This window comes from Perognathus longimembris, chromosome 6 (assembly GCF_023159225.1).
Source record: "Perognathus longimembris pacificus isolate PPM17 chromosome 6, ASM2315922v1, whole genome shotgun sequence".
NCBI lineage: Eukaryota > Metazoa > Chordata > Mammalia > Rodentia > Heteromyidae > Perognathus > Perognathus longimembris.
In genome coordinates this window covers 963,824-989,191 of record NC_063166.1, presented here as the reverse complement: position 1 = coordinate 989,191, position 25,368 = coordinate 963,824, and the positions used below count along the sequence as shown (strand labels likewise).

The following is a 25,368-nucleotide window of genomic DNA, read 5'->3' as shown; positions in this document are numbered from 1 at the left end:
GGGGAGGGTGGCTTGAAGGTTTCTGAGGAATGATGTGTTATAATTTCCTGTGGTATAAATAACCGTAACCGTTGAATAAGGAAGTGGAGAGCTGAGATGTACAGTGGGACGCGAGGCGCCTGCCAGACAGGGCCTTCAGGAAGTCTCCTGGGTATCTGTGTTCATGGTGAGGTGAATGAAGGGCCAAATGGAAGACTGAGTGAGGGCTTGAGCTATAGTAGTGGCTGTGGGAATTGGGAGAAATTGGTGGGCATGATAGACTGTGGAAGTAGCCTACAGAAGAACAACTAATGGAATCTAACTGAGGATGATTTCACACCATCTGGCACAGAGGGTAAGAGTAGTGGAATGTTAGTGATGGTAGGGCATATAACAAGAAGACAGTGCATTTGCTTGTGGAAGTGTTACTGTGAGTACTGGTGGACCCGTGGAGATAGGGAGTAGATAATCCAGAGCGTTTGGTTAGGTCAGGAGGCTATAGCTGAAATGACATCATCAGAATAGTACATGAAATAGCCTGTTGCTGTGTAAAAGAAGGCTGCCCGGGGAGTGAGTGTGAGGGAACGGCTCTGGGAATACTAATTGCCTAGTGGATATTGTAAGGTTCTCCAAAAGGGGACTGCCACATGGTTCAGTCAGAAAAGCGTTTATTGGGGGCAGAGCACACTGCCAGCCTCCATCAGATGGAGGCAGAGAGAGGATAGGAGAGGGGGGTGGATGGGAGAGGAGAGAGGAAGGAAGGGCGGAAGGGGAGGGGAGAAGAGGGGAGGAGACAGGGAGGGAGAGGGGATGGGAGAGGGAGAGGAAGGGAATTTAGGATTGACAGAGATTACGTAGGGAAAGGCAGGGAGATATGACCACAGCTGAGCCTTGACTGGGAGGTGGTTCAGGAAGTGACCTCAGTCTGGGGGTCCTTTGCTGACTCATAGCCACCGGACAGGTGATTTCTGGTAAGCTCCTTGGTGTCCTTCAGGAAGAGGGAGGGGGAGGGGACTATTCTCTGGGACAGTCCTAACAGATATCTCAGACCCTGGGTAAATTACCTAGCCTTTCAGTTCTTCATTTCCTTTTTCCATAAGATGGGAAAATCTTGCGTGTCTTTGTTGTGAGATTGAACAGACGATCTGTGTAGGCTGCACAGAGCTCTGCACACTTGCAAGGCCTGCTTACTTTTGCTATCTTCGTTCTTACTAAGAAAGAACTTTCTTATGCATAGGCAAGCTGAATGACTCTGATACTTCTAGTTCTGGAAGTTCTTGAAAATGCTTAATATTAAACTAGTGATCTTATTATAGTGATTTGTTTCATTGTTTTCTTTCTTTCTTTTTTTTGGCCAGTCCTGGGGCTTGGACTCAGGGCCTGAGCACTGTCCCTGGCTTCTTCCCGCTCAAGGCTAGCACTCTGCCACTTGAGCCACAGCGCCACTTCTGGCCGTTTTCTGTATATGTGGTGCTGGGGAATCGAACCCAGGGCCTCATGTATATGAGGCAAGCACTCTACCACTAGGCCATATTCCCAGCCTGATTTATCTCATTTCTTAAATTAGAACTTTGGGGTTTTGAATATATGACTTGATTCAGTCTTGGTAGCATTTTTTTTGGTATAACTGTATAATTAACTTTAGTTATTTTTATATACAACCAACACTTTGCTTGATATTTAATATCTCCTGAGCACTGTCCCTGGCTTCTTTTATGCTCAAGGCAAGCACTCTGCCACTTGAGCCACAGCACCACTTCTGGCCGTTTTCTATATATGTGGTGCTGAGGAATCGAACCCAGGGCTTCATCTGTACAAGGCAAGCACTCTTGCCACTAGGCCATATTCCCAGCCCTGTAATCGGGTTCTTGACAGACTTGTTCCCGGGAGGCTGCAAGGAACCTGCTTGCTTTTGGAATCCGTTTCTTTCCTGTGGCAAGATTATGCTCTAGAAGTACCATTTGGGGGTGCCAAAGCACTGCTTTTGCTTTCAGTGATCCATGTGGTGGAGAAGGGAGCTGCAGTGAAATGATGTTCCTTTCCCAGCTGCTTGTGTGCAGCTTCCTTCTGCATAGAAGCGGGTGGTTAGGGGGTTCATTCAGTTATAAGTTATAATTGAATAAGAGGAAGTATATATGCACATAGCGTTTTACACTTGAGTAAGAGGGAAGTGGAGCTGATTGGTTGATGGGTGGACACCCCAGCTGTGCTGGGCTCTCTCCATAAGGTTGCTCACGGGTGTAACAAGAGCTGCATAGAAAAAGAAGGGAATTTGGACTTAGATAAGAGGATCTTACTTTACCGCTCTCTCAGTTTGGATTTAGTTTGTTGTATATTATATTGTCCTCGTATTGCTTTTCAGTGTACCCATTTTTTTTTTCTTTTCACCATTCCTCTTCTAACATAGTTTGGGTAAATTTATAGCAGGTTAAAGACCTGATTTATTACGGTGTTTAGTAGGTTGCTACCTGTAGTCATGAGAAAAGTTTATTTTTGAATTTTCTACATGTTTATTTTTTCTGAGAGGGGCTTATATTCTATAATGGAGGAGTTGTCTCCAAAATAATATATTTATTAGAAACTGGGGTTTAGTATGTATTGGAAGTGATGATGCTTTCTCCACTCTCCCTTAAGCTTTGCTGTCTGTTACTTGGCTTTGTCTCTCAAACCCAGTGTTGTTTACATGTGGTTTGTTAGTGTGCAGGGAGGTTCTGCGTGGGCTGAGGGGCGACGGTGTGAGGAATGTTAACTTCTCTAGAGAAAGGAGTTAATTAGCTTGATGTGGTATAATGGCTGTCTTACTCCTTCCTTATCCTCTGCTTTCTCTCTTTTTGTCTAAGGAAGAAAATTGGCAGGCTCTCTCCTTACTTAGTAGAGGGCATCCAGCCCCTGCTGCTCCAGTGGCAAAAGAAGAAAGAGGCTTCTCTCTCCTTCCTTCTTTCCTTTTCTTTAAAAAATGCTGTTTGATTTTTAATATGGTGAAGTTGGCCTCTGGGGAGTAGATAAAAACCAAAATAAAGTATTTTCTTCTCTTCTGAGTTTTGCATTTAATTGCCCCAAATGACAGAATTGACCCAGATGTGAAATGCTAGGTTTCAGGAAATGAAGATGAAATTAGTGTGTACTTCTTTATTTTTACCGTATGTGTGGTAAAATTAGATAATTAAGGCATTAAAAAAACCTAGCTGATATATTTACCTGTTCACCTTCTTAAACCTAAGAAGCATAATTGGCCTAAATTATGCAAAATGCAAATTAAAGGGTTTAATTTACTAATCTCTGTTTGATTGGAGGTAGATGCTGATTATCTACACAAGTCTAAATGGACCTTTCAGAGAAGGCGTTCATTATTTAAAACCAACTTTTCAAACTTAATTAAGACCTAAACTTAAGGCCTAACAAACACCAGTAGTTGTCCATGTATTTTCAGTGTAATGCAGGGCAGAGTACCAAGGACTTGCTGTAGACACAGTGTCATTTTGAAGTTTAGTCTCAGAGTTTAAGAGTTGACTGAGTTCAATAGAATCTCTAGTCTGTCATGGTGCTGTGGGGCTTTGATTTTTTTCTCTCTTTCTGCTATGAGTCAAGGCAGCACAGGGGGCACAGGGACGGTCTTATTCATGCACATTCAAACATGCACAGAAACAGGCAGAATGTATCAGAGAAGTACGCAGTCCTTCCCTTACAGATGACCAAATCTTACACTCTTAAAAGGTAAGAGGTGGCATGAAATGAACTGTAAGACATAGGTTGGTGTTAGTATAAGCAAGGGAGAGAGCAAGAAGTTGGATTCATGCACCCAGCCTTTGTATTCACCCTGAGGTAGAACACTAGCATTAGCATTTAGTAGTTGTTTTTCTCTCTGATTTTTTCATTTGCAAAACAGAACAATGGTACTGGCTTATGTGGCTGAAAGTCTTAAGAAGTTAATACATATTATTCAGCATTTAGAAGGGTATAAGGCCTGTTGTAAGCCAAAAATAATGTGAACTATTGCAATGATTAGTTAACATTCCAGTTTTTGCATGAACTTTGGTGTATATATGTGGAGAACAGTGGTTGTAAACCATTACTCACTTGAGTCATTTTAAGTTTGTTACAAATGTGTGAATGAGAATAAGAATTTCAATGCATATGGTAATATAATTGGTGTTAATGGCTTACTGAAATAAATGAGCACTGATTATAGTGCACATCTTGCTTTTGCCCACGTGGCACAAAGGATTAGGGATATATAGTCAAATGCTAGATTAACAACTGGACAATGTAGACTCAGAGATCCTGATGATTACATTCAAGTCATTTCAATTCATTTAAGTTCAGCTACTTTCCAATTGTTATTAGGTTAAGAGGACTTACTGTGGAATAAGAGGGCAGTGTTGCACTTCTGATTCTCATCCTGGCTCAGAGGGATAGTAGTTAGTTCTATGAATGTCTCTTCACTGTGAATCTCATCACTACTTTCATGCTATTATAGCATGGACTACCATGATTTCCTGCCAGCCCATTGTTTATGCTTGAAGCAAGAGTGCAGATACATTATGTACAAATGTACACAATACGTATATACATAATGTGGAAGTAGCCCCCTCCAGTCCTTCACCAATTTCTAATTAGCATAATGATAATGTTCTAAGTCATCGGTAAGTCACCTCTAGCTCTCATCCTTGCTTGCTTTGCTCGCCTCATCTCCTGACCATCTCTTTCTATCAACTCTGTTTAAGTCACAATGAACTGCTTTAGTTTTGGAAAACACACTTTGTGCCCTTGATCTTAAAGGTTCTTCCATCTATTTCACCTAGTTCTGACTCACAATCATATCCCAGTTTCAGTGTGTTTTCTTTTATTAGCTCTTTATCTGACAGCTATCACTAGCCATTCTGGAAGTGAGCACTTAGTCTCTCCTGAGAGGGGTGGACCCGGAATGTCTGTTCACTGTCAATCGCATTGTCTAGTCCATAGGAGGTACTTAATATATGTTAGTTGGATGAAAGAGTAAAAAACGGAATGAGCCAGTTGTAGGTTTTTTCTTAGAAGACATAATACTGTTGGGTCCTTAAATACTGTTGTGTGTTTTGGATGCTTATTGAAAGGTTTAAATTCTCAGTAGTTGGTTCTTCACATCCTGGTTTGCCAATAGCTACGTGAAATGGGTGGGTCAAGTAATAGTGTGCAATTAGCAAATGAGGTTCCGTATCTCAGGTCCGGAGAGTTCCATGTTCATGTGTGCCATATGTCAAGTCCAGAGAGTTCCAGGTTCTCCTGTCCCATATGTCAAATCCAGAAGCCCTCTGAAGTAGTGAGTTTATTTATTCAGAGCAGGAGCAATGTTTCTGTCTCATAACTAGTCCACCTGCACACTAGATTGTCTGGAATTTGCCAAGTAGGTTGTACAATTTTAGCTCATCTGGAAGCTTTATATGGCTGTAACAATTTCTGTGATTGGAGTAAATATAGATAAAATTGCTGATTATTTTTGAAGTGTTAAGAATGAAAAGCAGAAAAATGTTTTCTTCAGTACTAGGGTTCATACTCAGAACTTCCTGTTTGCTAGGCAGGTGCTTGGAAAGAAGAATTTCTGTTCCTAAAGAAGAATGTGGTAAAGCCTATATTCTGTATCAGTAGTGTGGTGAAACTTAACCTGGCAACCAAGTATGATTCAGATAATAAGGACTCTTAGGCATGTAGTACTGCTGCCAGCTGAGGAACACCTTGCCTTCTGTGAGCTAATTGTAGCTGGCGTGGCAGATGAAGGCGGTCACAAATTGGGCTCAGTGGTTAGTGGTATACTGAGTCTCCAGCCTCAGCTCTCACCACAAAAAAAAAACAAAAGAAAAAAAAAGAACAGCATCAAATTATGTGATATTTTCTCATTAAGAGGTGGGATCGATGGTTCCTCCCCTTGAATCTGTTTTTGCTTTCATGTTGTGGTTAAATGTACATATTTAATGTGTATCATCTTAACAAGTTTTCAGCTTCCCCTTGCTATAGGCAGGTACTCTGATAGGAGTATGCTATGTCCCCACATACATCAGCCTTTTTGGGGGGGTTAAATTAACATGCGTTAGTTATACAAGAAGAATTTAATTGTGGCATTTCATACATGTATACAATGTACCCCATTGCCCTTACTTCCTCTGTTGCCCTCCTTATCTCTCTCTCTCTCTCTCTTTTATAAAATAATTTCCACTGATTTCTTTGTTCTGTTTTCATATGTGTATTAAAGCTATTGGTTACAAAACTGCGCACTTGATCATAGGCTATTGTGTAGAAGAGTAGAAGGAGGGCTGTCCATCGTTGGGTAGAGAAAAGTCGGCACTGGGCAGTGCAGATCATGCTGCTGTTCACCACCTTAGTGTTGCTATACCTGAAGACCCAATGGAGTAACACTGCCTCTTCTGAGGAGCATCATAGATTCTTCCATCATGCATTACTCCCCTCCCTTCCTCCCTCTTTCTCTACTTCCCCCCTCGCGCTTTTATTTTTGCTAGTCCTGAGGTTTGATGAACTCAGGGCCTCCTGCTTGTTTGGTTGCTTGCTTACCTTATTAATCACCATTTGCTCTACCACAAGCAAAAAGTTTCTCTTTTTAGTTTTACAGTATTGAGGTTTAGGCCTTATGCTTATAAGTAGATATTCTACCACTGAGACACATTCCAGTTGAATCTATATTTTATGTGCAAAAGAAGCACTGAAGCATTCTAAGGGACAGTGCTATAATTTGGGTCAGAGTAAGCATTGTAGGACTGTAAGTAGGGATAGTGCTGTAATTTGAAGAGCTTCTGGGGCTTTTTACCTCCATACCCACCCAGCAACATCATGAAGGAGGCCGAAGAGCTCCAGAGAGCAGAAGCTGTGGAGAGCTGAGACTGGAAGGGCAGCGGCTAAAAAGAGCCTGAAAGCGGAAGCTGGCAAGCCCTGCTCCCTTAAACATCTCCCCAAAGCCACCAAAGGCCTAGAGCCAAGGGCTTTGGAACTGCCTCACTAGCTGCTGTCTGGGCTGCTGGCATTTTGAGGTTCCTGAAAAAAGCCTCTGACTCGAGCACCAGAGCTGTAAGTCTCTGGCTTTGAAAGCTTGGAGCAATAAGCCTTCGCTTATCAGGGCCATAAGCTTCTGGCTTTGAAAGCCCAGGACTTGCTGTGACCTGGTACCTGGATCTTTATATCCATAGCTTTCCCAACCTGAAGCTGTAAGTCTCTGCTATTGGGGTTTGGAGATTTAAGCCCCGGGCTGGCCTGTAAGCTCAGGACTGCCAGCACTAAGGGACCTGGTCCCTGGCTGTTCGCAGTGGGTATCTGAGTACAGCGGAAGGGCACAAGCCAGCCCCTGAAGTCGCTTGGTTTCAGTGATCAAGATGCTACATAGTTTAAAAACCTCCAACCAAGTAAAATTGGACCTTTCTACTGGGCTGTATTGTAAAAGTGAGGAAAGAAAATTGCTTTCTCTTGTTTATTTGGAAGACATTTGCCAGTTGGAGCCTCAAAGAAGATTGAGTTTGGTAGACCTTTAATTGTGCACCAAAAGGGTTACTGCAGAGGATAACATACGGTGAATGTCATAAAGGAGAAAATTTGAAGCTCAGTTGCAGAAAACTGGAAAAACAGGCATTCTGCCAATTAACTGAGTGCTTGAAATAAATAGTTTAGATTTAAAGAAACAGTTGTAGATTTCAAGGTCTTGATTAACTTAGTTTGTGGGAAGTGGATGGGGAATAAACTTCATGTTGCTTGTAGAAAATACATGAATAAACATTCATTAAAATTTTGTTTTAAATTACTTATAAGGCTCAGCAGTGCAAAAGTAGAGGATTTACTAATCTAATATTTTATAGTAAGACATTTAAATAAAATGGATAAGAATGAATTCTGTTTGTAGGATTCGGTCTTCAGCTATTCTCGTAGTGATCACAAACTATTTCTGCACCTTGGGAAAGCGTAGTGGTAGGAGGGTAGGAGGCTGTCTCACATGGTCCGTGGTCCACTGCCACGAGTGTTCTCGTCTACTTGAAGAACCACGACAGTTACGTAACTAACTCAGCAGCAATATAAAAACGTGTTTATGAGAATAAAGGAGGTGTGCAGGAAGGACCAAGTGCTCATCTTTCCACAAGCATTCAGCTGTTCATTAGTTTGGTGCATTTTTATTACATTGCCTATTTTTTTTTTTTAATGAAAAAGCCCTCTACCCAAATAATAACCAAGAGAAGGGTTTGGAGGTTTCATTCTTTATTGGAAGCTATATTTGCTGGATATAGGATTCTGTGTTGACACAGCCATTCTGCTGTCTTTGGCTTTCACTTTTGCCACTGAGCAATCAATCAACTGTTAGTCTTAACCATAACTGCTCTCATGGAACACTCCTGGCACTGAGCTCCTTTTAAGATGCTGTTTCTGTTGTATTTGAACTTTTTTGCTGAGGAGTGGGATTCTTTTGATTTATCCCACTTCAGTTTCACAGACTTCTTCAATGTATAGATGACTGTCTTTCATTAGTTCTGAGAATTTCTTGTGTTTTTTTTTCTTTTTTACTTTTCTCTCTCTTTTTTTTTTCTTTTTTGCTGATCCTGGTACTTGAACTCAGGACCTGGGTGCTGTCCCTGGCCTCTCTGTCCTCAAGGCCAGCGGTGCTCAGGGTCTCTGTGGCTTGGAAGTGAGCCTGGGGAGGCTGAGCGCCGTCTCTGGGCTTCAGGAGTGGTGACCACTTAGCGCAGAGTGCGTGTTGTGTGAAGCACAGCACACTTGGTTGTGAGTTGTGATCACCTTGCTTGCTGTCATTAGTGATGGAACACCTCCTGAAGACCAGGAACTCTTTCTGTGTAGCTAGTAATGTGACAAGGTCATGGAATTGGGCTTGCTTCAGTGAATCAGTGTGGCACTGAGTAAACATCTCAGAGCCACCAAAAACCAAAACACTTGTGAAGATCCACCTGCATTCTACAATTTACATTTTACTGTAGGGTTTATTTTGTCACACATTATTCCTTCATCCGCTCAGCAGGCATGGTAAGTTGCAGAAATCAGTGTACCTCCCAGGAAATCTTACAGCATGCATACCATTAGCTCAGTATTTGTTAACAGTTCCCTTTTTCCACTTAAGGTAAGTATGACCACATACATCTTTTTGGAGTCAAATATTTTCTCTTTTCTGGGTATTAGAAACTGACAAATAGTTGAACAGAGAGGCTATCCCTTATACTCTCCCATCCATGGTGTGAGAATCCTTGTTCCTCCACCCACACAGACGCCATTTTCCAGTGACTTTGCAGCAGTGCCACAGGGCCAGCCTTTCACACGTGGTAAAGTATCTTTTCATTTAGATAAGCGATGAAGAGAAGAGTCCCCGAGAACAGGACATCATTGCCTCATCGCCTGGTGGGCTGAAGCTGGACCTGGAGTCAGTGTATAAGGTAGGTAAACATTTATAACATTTCCTAGGATTTGTTTCACACCAACTACAGAGCTTTAGATGCATCTGTAGTTCACTCTTCCGAACAGCCTGCCCCCACCAGCGCTATTCCTTTTCCTGCACACACCCTGTCCTTGCCGTGTCCTTGTGGGACACTCTGACATTCACCCTCCTAACCACTGTGGGCCATTCTGCTAAAGAAACACCCCTCCGTTCAGTGTTGTGTCCCACAGAGCACCATCCCATAGAGCTGCTTGCTTTTCTGTAGGTGTCTCTCTTGCTCTTCTCAACTAAACAATAAACTTCCTGGGGACAGAGACTGTGTTGTAGTTACAGAAGTCAGTGCATGTAGTAAAAGCTATCTGTTTAAAAGATATGTGATATACTTATAGTGTGAAATGACATGTACAAAGAATCATGGGCATTTAGAACTCACTCTTCCCTAAAGCTTGGATTAATAGCCAATTTAGGGATCAGCTTTCACCTAATTTTTAACCTTATCTGAAAAAGCAGAACGGCAACCTTTAGAGTAAGGATCATTTTCACAGTTAGCTGATAAATTCTGATCATGTGTTACATTTTGTTTAGTATGGTTCACAGTTCTTAAAATTTTGTATGTATTTTTTTAAAAAGAAATAGTATATAAATATTTATTTTAATAAGATTAAATGTTTATTATTTCTTAGGGTGGAGATTAGCTTTTCCACTATATTTCTCTAGGGAAGGAATGGAAACAGTGAAGGAATTTGGAGTTACTTTGCTTCCAAGTAATTCTCAGCACTGAGAATGTTGTATTCAAATTAGAATTCTGTCTTATGCACGAGGCAAATTTAACATGCTTAGAAATTTTGAAAAAAAAAGTTTGAAATCCTGGGCATTCTCATTTGTAAATTCATAAATTAAGAATCAAAAGAAAGCATTCTAATTTGTCTGTTTATTATTAGTGTGCTGGTCCTGGGGTTTGAACTCAGAGCAAGGATGCTGTCCCTGAACTTTTCTGCTCAAGGCTAGTGCTATACCACTTGAGTCACAGTTCTACTTCTGGCCTTTTTGGTGTTAAATTTGAGTTAAGAGTCTCCCAGCTTTTCCTGCCTGGTCTGTTCTTGAACTGTGATCCTCAGATCTCAGCCTCCAGGGTAGCTAATGGTGCCAGTGGTGTGAGCCACTGGTACTTGTCTTATTGTTGATTTTGAAACATCTCAAATTAATTCTTGTTGCTACTCTTTTCTACTTGCTCATTGTTAGTTTTTAGAGATAAAACGATCTTTTACCTTTATTTTGGATCTGAACTTCCTTGTCTAGATCTGAATCCTCGGGGCTGGGGATATGGCCTAGTGGCAAGAGTGCCTGCCTCGTATACATGAGGCCCTGGGTTCGATTCCCCAGCACAACATATACAGAAAACGGTCAGAAGTGGCGCTGTGGCTCAAGTGGCAGAGTGCTAGCCTTGAGCAAAAAGAAGCCAGGGACAGTGCTCAGGCCCTGAGTCCAAGGCCCAGGACTGGCCAAAAAAAAAATAGATCTGAATCCTATGAGGATTTCAGAGGATTTCCTCCTGACAGGAACTGATGTATTTCCTGTTTCTCTCTGAACTCAGGTCCCTTTTGCTGATGCTCTGGAATTGTTTCGCGGGAGGAAGGTCTACTTGGAAGATGGCTTTGCTTACGTGCTATCTAAGGACATTGTGGCCCTCGTCCTGAATGAGTTTAGAGCCAAATTATCCAAGGCGTTGGCAGTAAGTTTTGCAGTTTATTTTTATATTCCATGTGTTCATATTTTAAATGATATTTGTGCTTCTTTTAGGGGATATGTTAACTTAATTTTCATAATGATTTTTAGATTGTTCATGATGTTGCGCAGTTCATTTTAGAATCATTAGGTTCTTTTCTCCTAATACTAATAATCTAATGAGGAACCGAACCATTTTTGCGGGTGGACTCTGTGGATTTCTTTGTCATATCTTTTTACTTGGAGATTGGTTTCTTGTATGCATCTTAACAGTCATGTGGACATGACCCCTAGTTTTCTGTCCTGAATTAATATTTTGCAATATAGAAGAATGTCTTCATTTTTTAAATTCTGTTTTACTTATTTTTTGGAGGGTCAGAGCCTCATGCACAGTAGGAAAGCAGTCTACCACCGAACTTTATCTTCAGTCCAAGGAGGAAGTCTTTAAAGTGGTATACACTAGGATAAACTAGTGTTCCAATAAACCACCCAGTACTGAGTGAAATCGGAGGTAGCTGCACTGAACAGATAATAGAATCAGTGCATTTTAAGTAGCTTGTTGGAAGTATAACTCTTGAGTTCTGATATCTTAAACCTATGCAGTTTGCATTGTTATCTTTTAATCGAGGTCTAGTTTTTTTTTTTTTTTGGCCAGTCCTGGGCCTTGGACTCAGGGCCTGAGCACTGTCCCTGGCTTCTTCCCGCTCAAGGCTAGCACTCTGCCACTTGAGCCACAGCGCCGCTTCTGGCCGTTTTCTGTATATGTGGTGCTGGGGAATCGAACCTAGGGCCTCGTGTATCTGAGGCAGGCACTCTTGCCACTAGGCTATATCCCCAGCCCCGAGGTCTAGTTTTTAAAAAGTGATTTTCTGTACTTAATGTGGAAATATAATGATGTAGTTTTTTTTAAACCTGTACTGGTTATTGTATAAGCATATGCCAAGCTTTCCTTTTGAATTAAAAGTTGTAATATTTTCTGGTGTAAAACTGCTGACGGCATGTGATAACACTGAAGCTGAAGGCAGAGTTACAGACCATGGAAAGAGTGAGTCCCTACTGATGTCACTTAAGTGCTGAATTTGCCAACCCTGGCACCTCTATGACTTCTTATTAGATGGGATAAGGAAGTTTCAATATCTTTAAGAAACTAATTTATAAACTTATGCTTAAGTAGAATTGTTTCTAGTAGCAGACAGCATCCTGATACCGAGCTCATGGTCAGCACTGGAACAGTAAGTGGAGTCTGCTAACTCACATCCAAAGAAGTATGAGCGTTACACATGCTCTCTGCAGTGTCCACTCCCTGTCTGTGATTAACTTCTGGTAGCAAAGTCGCTGCCCCTGGGTTGGTTTTACACCCAAACAGCTTGCCATCCAAGAGCCTGCTCTTTTCCCTCAGAATTTCTCTTCTTGGTCTTAATATTTATGGTGCTTGAAATGACTCAGGTCACATGCTGTATTGGTTTCCTAGGACTGCCATAGCAAAGTATCCCAAACGGAGAGACACTCCACATACATAAGTCAGCCTCCTTGCTCCCTCTGAAGGTGCCAGAGAAGGCTCTGCTCCGAGAACATGACTCCATGCTGTTTGCACTTGGAGTTCTCTTGTGGGTACCAGATTCCCATTTTTTTTTTTTTTTTTTGGCCAGTCCTGGGCCTTGGACTCAGGGCCTGAGCACTGTCCCTGGCTTCTTTTTTGCTCAAGGCTAGCACTCTGCCACTTGAGCCACAGCGCCCCTTCTGGCCATTTTCTGTATATGTGGTGCTGAGGAATCGAACCCAGGGCCTCATGTATATGAGGCAAGCACTCTTGCCACTAGGCCATATCCCCAGCCCCAGATTCCCATTTTTTATAAAGATGCCAGTCAGACTGTGTCAGTCACATGCTTCTCCTGTATGACTTCATTTTTAACTAAATATATATGCAGTGACCCTGTTTCCAGATCAGTTTACATTCTGAGGTGCTAAGGGTTCAACATATTAAAACTTTGGGGGGACATAATTCAAACTGTAAAACTACTCAGTTGTGGTCGGAAGAATTGTGTAGCCTGAGGTCATGTGTCTACTCCTTTACTTGGCGAATCATAAGATCTAAGAACCAGAGCAGTCATGAAACTCTAGTCTCCTCAATCAAAATGGACTGTTGGGAGTAGAAAGCGGGGTGATGGTGCAGTTAGGGGTAGAGAGTGGGTAGGTGGCAGAGGCAAACCACAGGAGTCTGCCAGGGAGGGGCATTCTTACTTCTTTCTAAGTGTAAGGAGACTTGGGCTTTGTCATTCCTTTTCAGGGCACCTTGGTTTTCTTACCTGAGCTGGCCCCAAGCCCTGATGTGCCAGACCTTGGCCTCCTGAGTAGCTAGGGTTATAGGCATAGGTCACCATCACCTGGCTTCAGTGCCTTCTTTCCTGAGCTTTACGAAACTTCTGTCAGGCCTCTTCGTTTGCTTCTGAATGTTCAGCCCTAGAAAAGCCAGTGGCTTACCAAAACAGTTCTTCACCATTCATATGTAACTTGACTGTAGTTTGCTGCCTCTCCGTGGGTCCAGGCAGATTCGATTGCCCTGTACTACCTATTGGGATCGCCCTCAAGTGGGTGTTTCCATTGCACAGAAAGACTTCTACAGTTCTAGGTGGAGACTGTGCCATGACTAGTCATGTCCTAGTCATGACTGACGCCTAGGGCAGGGTGCTGAGAAGCTGGCTGTTCAGTAACTGATGGTGTGGCTGTGAGAGCCACATGTTTGTGCTCTCCCAACTCTTGACAAGCGTCAGGGGTGTGCACCCCAGCGTACTAGCCATCCAAGGAAAGACCAAACCGTCCGACAGTATGCTACAGCACGTGCTGTACATGCAGAACAGTGCAGACGTCTCCACTGCGAACATCTATAAACATCTACGACAAGAGTACTTCCAAAGAACTACTGAAGTTGGCTGAAAAAGTTAAAATTGTTACTCTTCTGACAGTTTTTCTCTGGAGTATAAAAGGTGTGAATGTTATATTTTGCTTTGAAACTTCTGATGCAGTGTAAACTTGTTTAAGTGGTAGCTGTGCTGGGAAGGCGGCTTCATTGTTCAGGCCTGGACTCTAGTGCCGCTCAGGTTTCTGCTTCCCTGATCACCTGTGGGGTTTTCCTCCATCACTCTCAGCAATGGTCAGATCTCTCCCAATTCTTTTGAATGCACTGTATACATCCTATTCCAAGATCACTTACCATATTCAAGACTTACAATTTAAAACCTCAGCCTAAACTGGCTAGAAAATGCCTTAGTTTTATGTTATTTATACTTCATTTCTTTTAACTGAGCTTGGCTATTTTCATTTTCTCTTGAGTTGCACTGAAACACAGATTTTATCCCAGTTGCCTAGTTGTCAAGAGAAAATATCAGAGATTCAGTTGCTAGGAAACAGTTGAATACTGAACTACTGTGTGAGGGACACTTGTAAATTCAATTCTTTGGCAGATCTACTCTCATAGAGCAAAAATTTATTCAGGTGCTACAAAGGAAGATATATCAGCCGTTATTTTTCCAATTTAAAAATTGGAGATATAGGAGTACAAAAAATGTTCTAGGATTAAGTGCTGAGAGTGTAATTTTTTAAACAGAGACCAAGCAATCATGTATGTACATGCATTTTGGGTGTCTGCTTCATCCTAATGAGAGAAAGAACAAGAACCAGAGAGAACTCACTCACATACTCAGGACACTTAGGAATTTAAGTCAAAGAAAGCACCATGCTACTTAAATCAGCTTTACCTTATTGTGTACCTACTTGTATGAAATCACTCACATTTGTTCATTTATTTACAGAAGCTTTGTGTCAGCTGTGACCTGGTATTGCAAGACTCTTTTGTGGATTTAGCCTATCAATTAACCTTGTCTCTTTTTGAGGGTTAGTGAGCAGAGAGTGAGTTTTCTTCTTGCCCACACTCTGTACTGCCAGAACCTGACCATTCATCTTCTTATCCTCCTTTCAATTGGGTGGTATCATTCACATACTAGTTTCTAATTTTGGATCTTCATATTTCACTGCTTATCTCTTCTCAGTTGCTTATACACGTTTAGGAATTTGTTGGGGAGTATAGAATCTGTCTTCCAATTTACATGCACTGAGGATTTTGTGTCTCAGAAATAAAAGTTCCATTGAAACTTTGTCTTTACCCAAGTAACAGAATTCTGTGAACCTAAGTAGGCCTTTTTATTAGGACTAGCTAGAGTGATGCAAGAAATGTTGTCTACAATGTTCTCAAGGTATAATTTCATAATAAAACAAGAAACAAGCATTGAAAATTAAAACTAGTTGGCTCCAAAAAGAATCAAGTAATAGTAGAACTCAGAATAACTAAATGCACAGTCTTGATTCCTCTAAAATTTATAGGGACCTTAAAAGTAGAAATAATGTTTTATGAGACTCCTGCTGTGCTATATAAAGTCTTTTCCTAATTTTGTATCTGAGGATATGTCTTAAAACAAGGTATTAGGTTACAGTGCTTAGTGTTTTAAGCCTTGTTTAAAAATGGAAGCTTATCATACAGCTAGGAGAATTTATAAATTAAATCTTTTAATCAAATAAGCCTTGGTTAAAATTTTATGATTGTTCTTTGTGAGGCTAGGGTTTTGTTCATTTACTAAATTTAATGACTCACAAAATACCCAGGTGAACAATGGCCCATGGGCTTATTACATTGAGGAGTGAATGGAGTAATAATCTAGAAAGAGAGGATGGAATTTGGAAGAAGATATAGAAGACAGAGTATTTACTAATAAATTTGGAGTAGGAGTCAGTTAACTTCCATATGCATTCTGTCACAAATGCTGTAGCTACTGGATTGACTATTAAGGACTAAAATAATGCAAAACTAAATAACATTCAGTCTTGGAGGGAAAACCGAACTAATCCCAGAGAAAGAAAATAAAAATTTGCATTATGGTCTTTTTCTTTCAAGTAGTTCAGAGCCTCATAATCATGTTTTTATTAGTCCTGCAGCTTACTTTCAGACTTACAGACTTACTTCAGTCTGGCCTAGGTCAACTAAAAAATACAGTAGCACAGGGCTGGGAATATGGCCTAGTGGCAAGAGCACTTGCCTCGTATACATGAGGCCCTGGGTTCGATTCCCCAGCACTATGTATATAGAAAAAGCCAGAAGTGGCGCTGTGGCTCAAGTGGCAGAGTGCTAGCCTTGAGCAAAAAGAAGCCAGGGACAGTGCTCAGGCCCTGAGTCCAAGGCCCAGGGCTGGGAAAAGAAAAAAATACAGTAGCACATGAAGACAAGGCCTCATCAGATTGAAGACTGCTGGTGGGTGTTGCTGAGTCAAGTTGGGACCTCAAATCCAAGGGGACGTGATGTCACTTGGTATTCTGGGATGAACTAGAGGAGAACTGCCATGGCAGGACTGTTGGGATGGTGGGTGTATAGACCAATGTTTTTGGCTTGGACATGTTTAATTTGAGGTGCCACAGAATTATTTGTTTCATCCACAATTGGAAATGCAGTTGTAATGCTCAGCAAAGAGTCTGGGGATAGAGGAGTGATGAAGTTGGATGGGAGTCATAAAGTAACATCATGGAATGGGAGAGAGGAGATCTAGCAGATGGAGGGGGAGGAGAGAGTAACGAATGGAAAGGAATCCTGTGGAAGGATGAAGAGACAATGGCCTATCGTTTGAGATGATCAAAGAGAGTGGAAGGTTCCAAGGAGCCATTTGCCAGGCATGTGGAATCCTACAGAGATTTGTGAGGCTGAAAAAGGGCCATTGAATTTTTGTAACCTTGGAGAAAGGCCACAAAAATAGAATACAGTTTCCAAGTGGGAGGGCAGATGACTGAAGAAATATCTAATTGGAGAATTATTCCAGTGAAACTTTAGTAGACATCCCTGAAGGCTCAGTCATAAGGTCTGGCACCAGAGACACAACCCTCTCTTTTTCCTTAAGATTTTTATCAGGCCAGCTGTTATATTTGCCTGTTTGAGTAACTGCAGTGATATATCATATTCTTTTGTTTTACTAGTACAACAGCTCTCCAGTGTAGAAAACTTGAGAAAATATTTTGCTTTAGCATTTTAGTGTTCATTAAACATTATTATGTAAGCTGTAAGCAAGTGGTAGAGAATTCAGTCGTTTGTGACATCTGTGATTTTTATTGTGAATTTGTTTTCTCTTGTATTATAACGATTATTGCTAATAGTTTGACCTTGCTTTACATTTTTTGCTAGACTATGCAATAATAGATCATTTGAATACTGGAGTTCCTTCCTTTTAGTTCAGCCTTTCCTATCAGTAGCAGTTTCATTATTGCTTAAGGAGAAGCTTAGCTACTTGGTGGTTAGAGCTCCTGCCACTCAAGATTTTCATTTTTCGGCATTTTGAAGTGCTGTCATTTTACATTTTCATTTTCTCTATTTAAAGAGCCGTCTCTTTACATTTGGTATGCTGATAGAACTTATCTATTCCAAATGAAAGTCTGTGCTCTGTGAATTTTGCCTTCAAAATAATCATCCAAAGCAGATACAAGCTACCAGGGCAATGTGAAAGATGCAAAGATGCTAGTCTTAATTTACAAATGTTTATTACCAACAAGTGGACCTTGACTTATACCAGTCATCAAACATACAGCTTACATGGACAGAACCCTAGTTTTACACCAATTTGTATAGCCAAATAGATACTGAATTCCAAATATGTTGCTTTAAAAAAGGTTCATTTTTTCTGACATTATTTTTGTGCGTTTTTAAATCAATTGCATTTCTACCTTTAATTCATAGAAGATCTGAATATTATTACATATAATGTGGTTTCTATGTAAGCCTTCTTCACTGGTCATCTTATTTAGAACCTGACCCGTGAATTGCTCTTGTATGCGAACAGAGGTTTATAGCGTTTTCAGATGTTAGCTTTGTCTATGACATGATTCCAGGTGGCATTTCTGCCCCCTTCCTTCCAGTGATGGACAGTTAGGTATCCCATCCTTGACCCAAAGATGAAGGAACAAGGCTCAGGTTAGCTGCCTTCTTGTCGACATCTCGTGAAGAAACAATGCATTTTGAGAATTTAGAATTCCTAACCTGACCTCCCTCCCTCCCTCCCTCCCTCCCTCCCTCCCTCCCTTCCTTCTCCCATTTATTCCTTATTTTTTATTGTGCTGTACTAGAGCTTGAACTCAGGGTGTCATGTTTTCACTTCGCCTTGTCAGCTCACAGCTGGTGCTCTGTATACTTGAGCCACACCTCCTAATCCCTTTATTTTGTTTCAGTAAACAATTTTGACAGAAGTGTCTACAAGATGACTCATCTAGTCTGTAAACATTGAATCTTTTTCTTATGTTTTTATTCCAAATAGCTATCTACTTTGACTACTGAAATTTAGAACCTACAGATCGAGTTACAATATAAAAACGACTTTAGGATAATTTTATTAGAATTGAGAGGACATAACAATACCGTTCACATTGTTTTCTAGATGGGATGATTTCTCCTCTATTGTATGGCTAGTATACATTTGGAGTGTTTTATGCTAACAGGATTTTCCCTGGGTGCAACAGAATTCTCTCCTGTGACCTTTCAGAATAAATTAGCAAGTGTGTCAGGTGCTGGGAGGGATGGAAAAATGTATCTTGCAGGTGAATCTTTGGGATGCTCCATTTACTTGAAATTTTAAACAATGAGATGAAAGACCAAATGTTGAAGCATGACTGCTTCCGAATGATGATTAATGAGGAGCTCGTCACTTGGGATTCACTTCGGGTATGATGTTTTCAGCTAGCCCAGAGTAGTTCCTTGTAACACAAATGGATGATTTTTATAATGTGCACACACAGTATGGTAATAACTTGGCCTTGAAATAAAGATGAGTGTTCTTTTTTCACTTTAAAGTTGACTTGTTAACCCATCAGAAGGCCTATTTACGTTTTTTATTCGTATTTTACCTTTGAGTTTTTATTTTGATAACTTGCACCCCTAAAACAACCTCTGGTTTAGGACTGTGCTTTCAGAGAGTTGATTTTATTTTCCATCACGTTTCACGCAAGCCTGTGTCTAATTTGCCTGTGGGGCTGGTGCCCTGTACAGCCGGAGCGATGGCAGGCGTGGACAGGCTGTGGTGGTCCTGATGCCGCAGGACCCTAGGTGTCCGCAGGACCCCCAGCAGGACTGAAGGTAGCCGACACCGCCTAATTCAGTGACGCCCCACGTCTGGAGCTTGGTACTCTGAAGAAGTAGACTGGGATTGCGGTGTGGAAAGCCAAGGGGAGCGGGCATCTGGCCTCCATAAGCTTTCTTGCTAATCTAGCCTGGAAGGACCCAGGGTGGTGTGGCAGACAGAACCCTTGCAGTGGCCTTGCCACGAGTGAGTGTTGGCTGGTTTCATCTCTGGCTCCCCGTCCCCACAGCAAGCGCTTCTTCCGGCAGGAGTTTTAGGGTCCATGTCTGGAAGTGGAGTCACTTCTTTTGAGCATATCTGAATGTCCTTGCGTGTGCGTGCTCGCAGGTGCACGTCTGTGAGCCAGTGTGTGTGCCACACAGGACTGGAGCCCAGTCAGCGGATGGGGGCTAGTTTCGGAGCGTTTCTTTTCTTTTCCTCCTCCTCCCTCCCCTCTCCCTCTCTGGCTCCCATCCCTGCCCTCCCCCCCCCCCAGCCCAATAAAAGAATAAACAGTTAAACAAAAAGAGAATTTTTTTAAACTTAGAATAATTTCCACCCACTCCTGTACCAGTAATTTGTTCCTCTTTGTTTCTGAGTAGCACTCTACTGTGTGGTGTGTTTGCACTCCTCACAGCACATGTGGGTTTTATCTTGTTTTTGTCTGTCATGAGTAGGTTGGCCATCAGTATTTAACTTGCAGGCAGGTCTTGGTTTATTTTTCTAGGAAAAACACCGGAGATAAGATTGCTGAGTCATGTGGAAGTAAGGAATGGTGAAGGCTGACGGGGAGCGGCGGAACCCTCCACCTTCCGCAGGGGGCGAGCGTCCACTCGTTCTGTAATTCCTTCCTGCACGTGGTGTTTTCATTATAGACGTATCTAATAGTGATGGCATCTCATCGTGGCTCTAATTTGCATTTCCCTAATGGCGAATGCTTTTGAACAGCTTTTCATTTGCTCACTTGCTGTCTCTGTATCCTTACTACTGGAGTAATCATTTCTTATTGTAGTACAGATTTAGAGCACTGCTAGCCTTGAGCCCAGTACCAGCAATTGAAATGGGGTAGGGATAAAGGTCATTTAGCAGTCAGAGAGGCAGGAAACTTACCGGGTGACTACAGCCCCGAGTAGCCATTGAATGGAGTTTTACAATAAGGGTCTTCCTTGGGGTTGTGCTTTCTGTTGTTTTGGGGAAAAAAATGGTGTTTGACCAAGAAAATGAATCTTGGCAAATGGTTGAAATGCGTAAGAATCCTCAGGAAGGATAATGGATGAACTGATTTCTCCACCTTTACATAGCAAATAGCTATGGAAATCAGATTAAAGTCTGAGTCTATAAATAAGTAATGGAAAATTGAAAGCAATTTAAAAGGAAGTGTTAATTTTGGCCACAAATTTTGGAAAAAAAAGAAGCCAGGGGATAACATACATTTTTTTTCAGTCCTGGAGCTTGGACTCAGGGCCTGAGCACTGTCCCTGGCTTCTTTTTGCTCAAGGCTAGCACTCTGCCACTTGAGCCACAGCACCACTTCTGGCTTTCTTTGTTTATGTGGTGCTGAGGAATCAAACCCAGGGCTTCGTGCATGCTAGGCAGGCACTTTACCACTAAGCCACATTCCCAGCCGATAACATACATAATTAAAGATATCAACATAGATTTGTAGATTAGTGAGTAACTTTTAAGAATATCTTCTGATTTTAGACATTTTCCTCAAATGAAACCTAGTTGTTGTTTGTTTGTTTGTTTTTTCTTAGTACTGGCCAGTACCAGGGCTTGAACTCAGGACCTAGTGCCCTCACTGGACTGACTTGCTCACAATTGTGAGTGTTCTACCACTTGAGTCATGCCTCTAGTCAAGCATTTTGCTGTTAATTGGAGATGGCATCTTGCAAACTTTTCTACCTGGGCTGGTTTTGAACTGTGATTCTCCAGGTGTGTGCCTCCTGAGAAGCTAAGCTTATAAGCACGAGTCCTTAGAGCCTGGCTGGCCATCTTTATCTTAGTTTTAATAGGACAGCTTGTGAAAAACAAGACAAAGGCTTTTGCATATCTTAAAAGATGTACCACCCTTTCTTATTAGGTCACTTTTCCACATAAGATTCATAACTGAATTTATAGTTAATAGTTGGGAGAAAATTTTAAGAGCAAATATGTGCAAGGCCACCGGCAGGCAGTTCTCCTTCTGTCCTGCTGGCTTTCCTGCCCTCTGTTCCTTGCTTGCTTTCTTCACGTGTCCACCTAGAGACATGGAGCAATGGGGAACACATGCACGTAGGCATGGGCTTGTCTCTGAGGCCACATAACCCAACTATACTTTGGATAAAAACAGCTGGGAACTGCTAGCCAAGCTGCCTTGAGACCTCAGTGTCTCCTAACATATTTTAAGCAACTCATATTTTAAGCAACCTACCTATGGATGGTTTAGCTTTCATGCAGTGAACTGCACGTCCTTAGGCTGCTGCACAGTGTGTTGGCGCTGTGGTCCAGATGTGGCATTGATGATCTGTCTCCCTGCACTCACCTCTCCTCCTTGATCCCTGACTGTAACATTGCTACACTACACTTGTGCATGCTAAGATCTAGTAACGCACCCACATGTACCACATGCATGTGAACGTGTGCACCCATGGGCACACACGCATGCTGAATATTCTCTATCCCAAGTGATTGGAATCATTATTGCTTTACATTTCAGTTTTGGGGTTTTGAAATATTTCTTTTCTTCTTCCTGAGAGTTCCTTCTTTATTTTGAGTTACTCTGTCCTTTTTAATTCCCCGCCTAAGCTTTTACACTGAGCCAACCCTGTCAAAGTAGCCTGCTGGGGGCTGGGCGGCACTCGGGGAAGGGAGCAAGCCTAGCTAGCACATGCCAGACCCTGGATTTGACCCTCTGCACCAAGCAAAAACCAAACCGCAACGAATGCAGCACGGTCATTCTAAAACACCAGTAGAAATGGAGGATGCCTTTGCCATGTGGACTTCTCCCTTGGGAAGGGCTGAGGAGGTTCATCCCTCTGGGCACCTGAACCCCACAGTCAAGTCTTCTCCACATCCTTACTCATTGCCGCGCAATGGTCATCTACTGCCAAAGACAACCAGATAGGTACTGGTGGCAGCCTTGAGATGGTGAGGAAGAGCCGCGCTCGGCTCTCGCTTATCCCCTACGGTTTGGACATCTTCATGCTTCATAGGCTGTGTTGTATTCTCCAGTGTAGTTATTGATCATTCTGAAGTTCAGCGTCCTTTGATGGCTCCGATAGACCCTTCTGGCGAGCAGTTGGAAAAACACATTTGGATTCTAGCAAACTTAAGTCATCCTCTTTTCATGAATAAAATCAGTCCTACTGCTCAGCTTGCGTATGCTCACTGCTTTTCCTCCTATCCTCTTTGTGTTCTGGGCTAGAATTCACCAGCCTGTGCTGAATTTGCCAAGAGTGGTATTGAGGAAGCCAAGGGGACAGCTTTATTTCTGTCAAGGAAGATTTGTATGAGTAAAGGTGTGATCTTTTAAGTCCTTCTAAAATCCCTAAGTCTCTTCTAGAACATAATGTAATTAATCAGTTGTCACCCTTTGTGAGCTGCAGATGTCATTAATCATGAGAGAGAAAAAGGTTGGTCATTCGTCTTTAGAAAATGTGATTTTTCACCTTTGGAGTCACAAGATTCCCACTGTCAGGTCAGTCCTGACCTCGCAAGCATTTGTGAGACCCAGGCCGGTGTGGCTGGGGTCAGAGGCTGCTGAGGCGGCCCTCAGGGCCTTCCCGGGGCTTCCAGACCTGCACTTCATGTGCCAGCTAAGCCCTTTGCTGTGGGCACAGATTGATTTTGCTATTGGCCAAGAACTTGAAAAACAGGAATGTATTTAACCAAATTGCAAAAGTCCTACAAGACCTGTGGACGTATTATTATTTGTGGATTAGTATTGAATTACATTAAGACTTTGTGTTTCTTGTTGCTTCCATGTTTATAGAAATGACTAGATGCCTTATAAAGACCAGGCTTGTTGGCAGTAAGATTTAGTGCTGCGTCTTTATTTCCTCCTACTTTCGTCTGCTCATTCTTTATCCTTTTTCATTACCTTCTATTTACCTAGGTGACTATATACATTTCTGTTCAAGATTTTTTCCAAGAAACTTGTGCTAGAATGGCAGATGTACAAAAATGGCCAAGTGACAGAGCTGTGAAAAGAATGGGGGGGGGGGCAGAAGGATAATACCTAGATTTTGTTTTCTAGATAGAATTGTATGGAATGAAGTGATTGAAGGAGATAACTTATACACTAGCAACTAGCAAAAATCCTTGGGAAGTTTTTGTTGTTGCTTTTTGTTTTGTTTGCATTTCTACCCACCACTGAATATTAGGGAGAGTTTTAAGTACCATCTTCTCCTGATTCCACCCCGTTTATGCTGCATTTCAGTCACTAAAAGAACTAAGAGTTCTCCTAACATTTTAAAATTGGCTGACAAAGTCAGCTTTCAACTTTGAAATATTTGTCTTTCATATAGCCATTTACTTAAAGAGTCATTCAATATTCCATTAGTTATTTTTCTCAAATGTGTGATTTGTTCTTTTAGGTTATTTCCCAAATCCCAAAGAGTTGAAGATTCACTTTTCAGTGGAGGATCAGGGATGAGTTTTCTCTGCACAAGTACTCAGCTTCCCGGACTCTGATTCTTTTTTTTTTTTTTTTTTTTTGCCAGTCCTGGGGCTTGGACTCAGGGCCTGAGCACTGTCCCTGGCTTCTTTTTGCTCAAGGCTAGCACTCTGCCACTTGAGCCACAGCGCCACTTCTGGCCGTTTTCTATATATGTGGTTCTGGGGAATCGAACCCAGGGTTTCATGTACACAAAGCAAGCACTCTTGCCACTAGGCCATATCCCCAGCCCTCTGGACTCTGATTCTTTAGAAGGAAAAGTACTTAAAGAAGGATGTTATTTGAGGCTGGATTCAAACTCTTGAATCTTAGAAACTGTATGAAGGGAAATTGTTGGTGCAAAGAACATTGCAAGTGTTTTTGCAGGCTCTTATAACCACAGTAAGGAGATGACAGCGTCTAACATTACCAGCTCCATGAATGTGAGCTTATGTGAGCATGTTCAAAATCATCCTGGTTCTAGCTATTGGTACATAGGCGTTATTATTACCTAAGTGTTAATGAAGACGGAAATACATTTAAGTAGTCCAGGAGGTAATTAGTGTAAAATGATGGGTTTCTGAAGTGTGCAGTTTTAGCTGGCAGTGTTTATCTCCAGGCCTACCTAGTGATCCCAGCTTTCTTCTACTTTCAGGGAGGGCATCATCATGAACTTAGTGAACAGTGCATGTTGCTCTTGAACAATCCTCACATCTCAGCCTCCTGAGTAGCTAGGATTACAGGTGTGAGCCATCAGCACCAGCTTGTTTTGAGTTTTCTTTAGCATAAAAATCACTCAGTCTCGGTTAGTTCTTAAATGAATTCAGAAGCCATAACTTGAATTTATTATATTGTTTAGATGAGATTCATTTTTATTGTTTGAAAGATTTTTGGCATGACCACTTTGGCTTTAGATTTGTGGTTTAAGAGAACAAAATAGTTTTTAAAAACCCAGTTTCAATTATACAAATCTATTTCTTAGAGTTTTCTCCATCTAGTATTCTGACCTATTTTTATTTCCTTTTGTCTTACACTAGAGTTGTCATGAACTTTGAATACAGATACTCCTTTTTTTCTTGTGATAGCATATTCTATCATTTTGAGTGTGTTTTATTTCAGATTATGTAAAGTAAGTATAAAGCAAATACTAAAATTATACATTTCATACCTTAAACATTGGAATTGGCACCCAGAAGTTTTGAAACTTGTTTTAAAAAAAGCTGATAACTAGGTTATCAATTCAAAATTCAAGCTAGTTTCCTAAGTTATTTTAAAGTAGAAGACATTTTAGTGTTTGCTACTCTTTTGACAATAGTGTATGTAAATGCATGTGTGTGTATATATATATATACACATACATATGTATATATACATATATATATAGAGAGAGAGAGAAGAAGAATACATGTTCCCTTTGGAAATTTCAGAAAATCCAAAAAAAAGAGAAACAACTTAGAGTCCTGTCACATAGAAATAATCAT

General features: G+C 41.5%; 1 protein-coding gene across 1 annotated transcript in view; it reads left to right on the top strand.

The window, feature by feature from the left end:
* Prim2 (DNA primase subunit 2) overlaps window positions 1-25,368 on the top strand; it is an 82,554-nt gene that overhangs the window by 12,398 nt on the left and 44,788 nt on the right. The window contains exons 6-7 of the mRNA XM_048347561.1: window positions 9,297-9,386; window positions 10,983-11,120. Of these exons, the coding sequence (XP_048203518.1) occupies window positions 9,297-9,386; window positions 10,983-11,120 (228 nt within the window). The remainder of the gene's footprint in view (window positions 1-9,296; window positions 9,387-10,982; window positions 11,121-25,368) is intronic.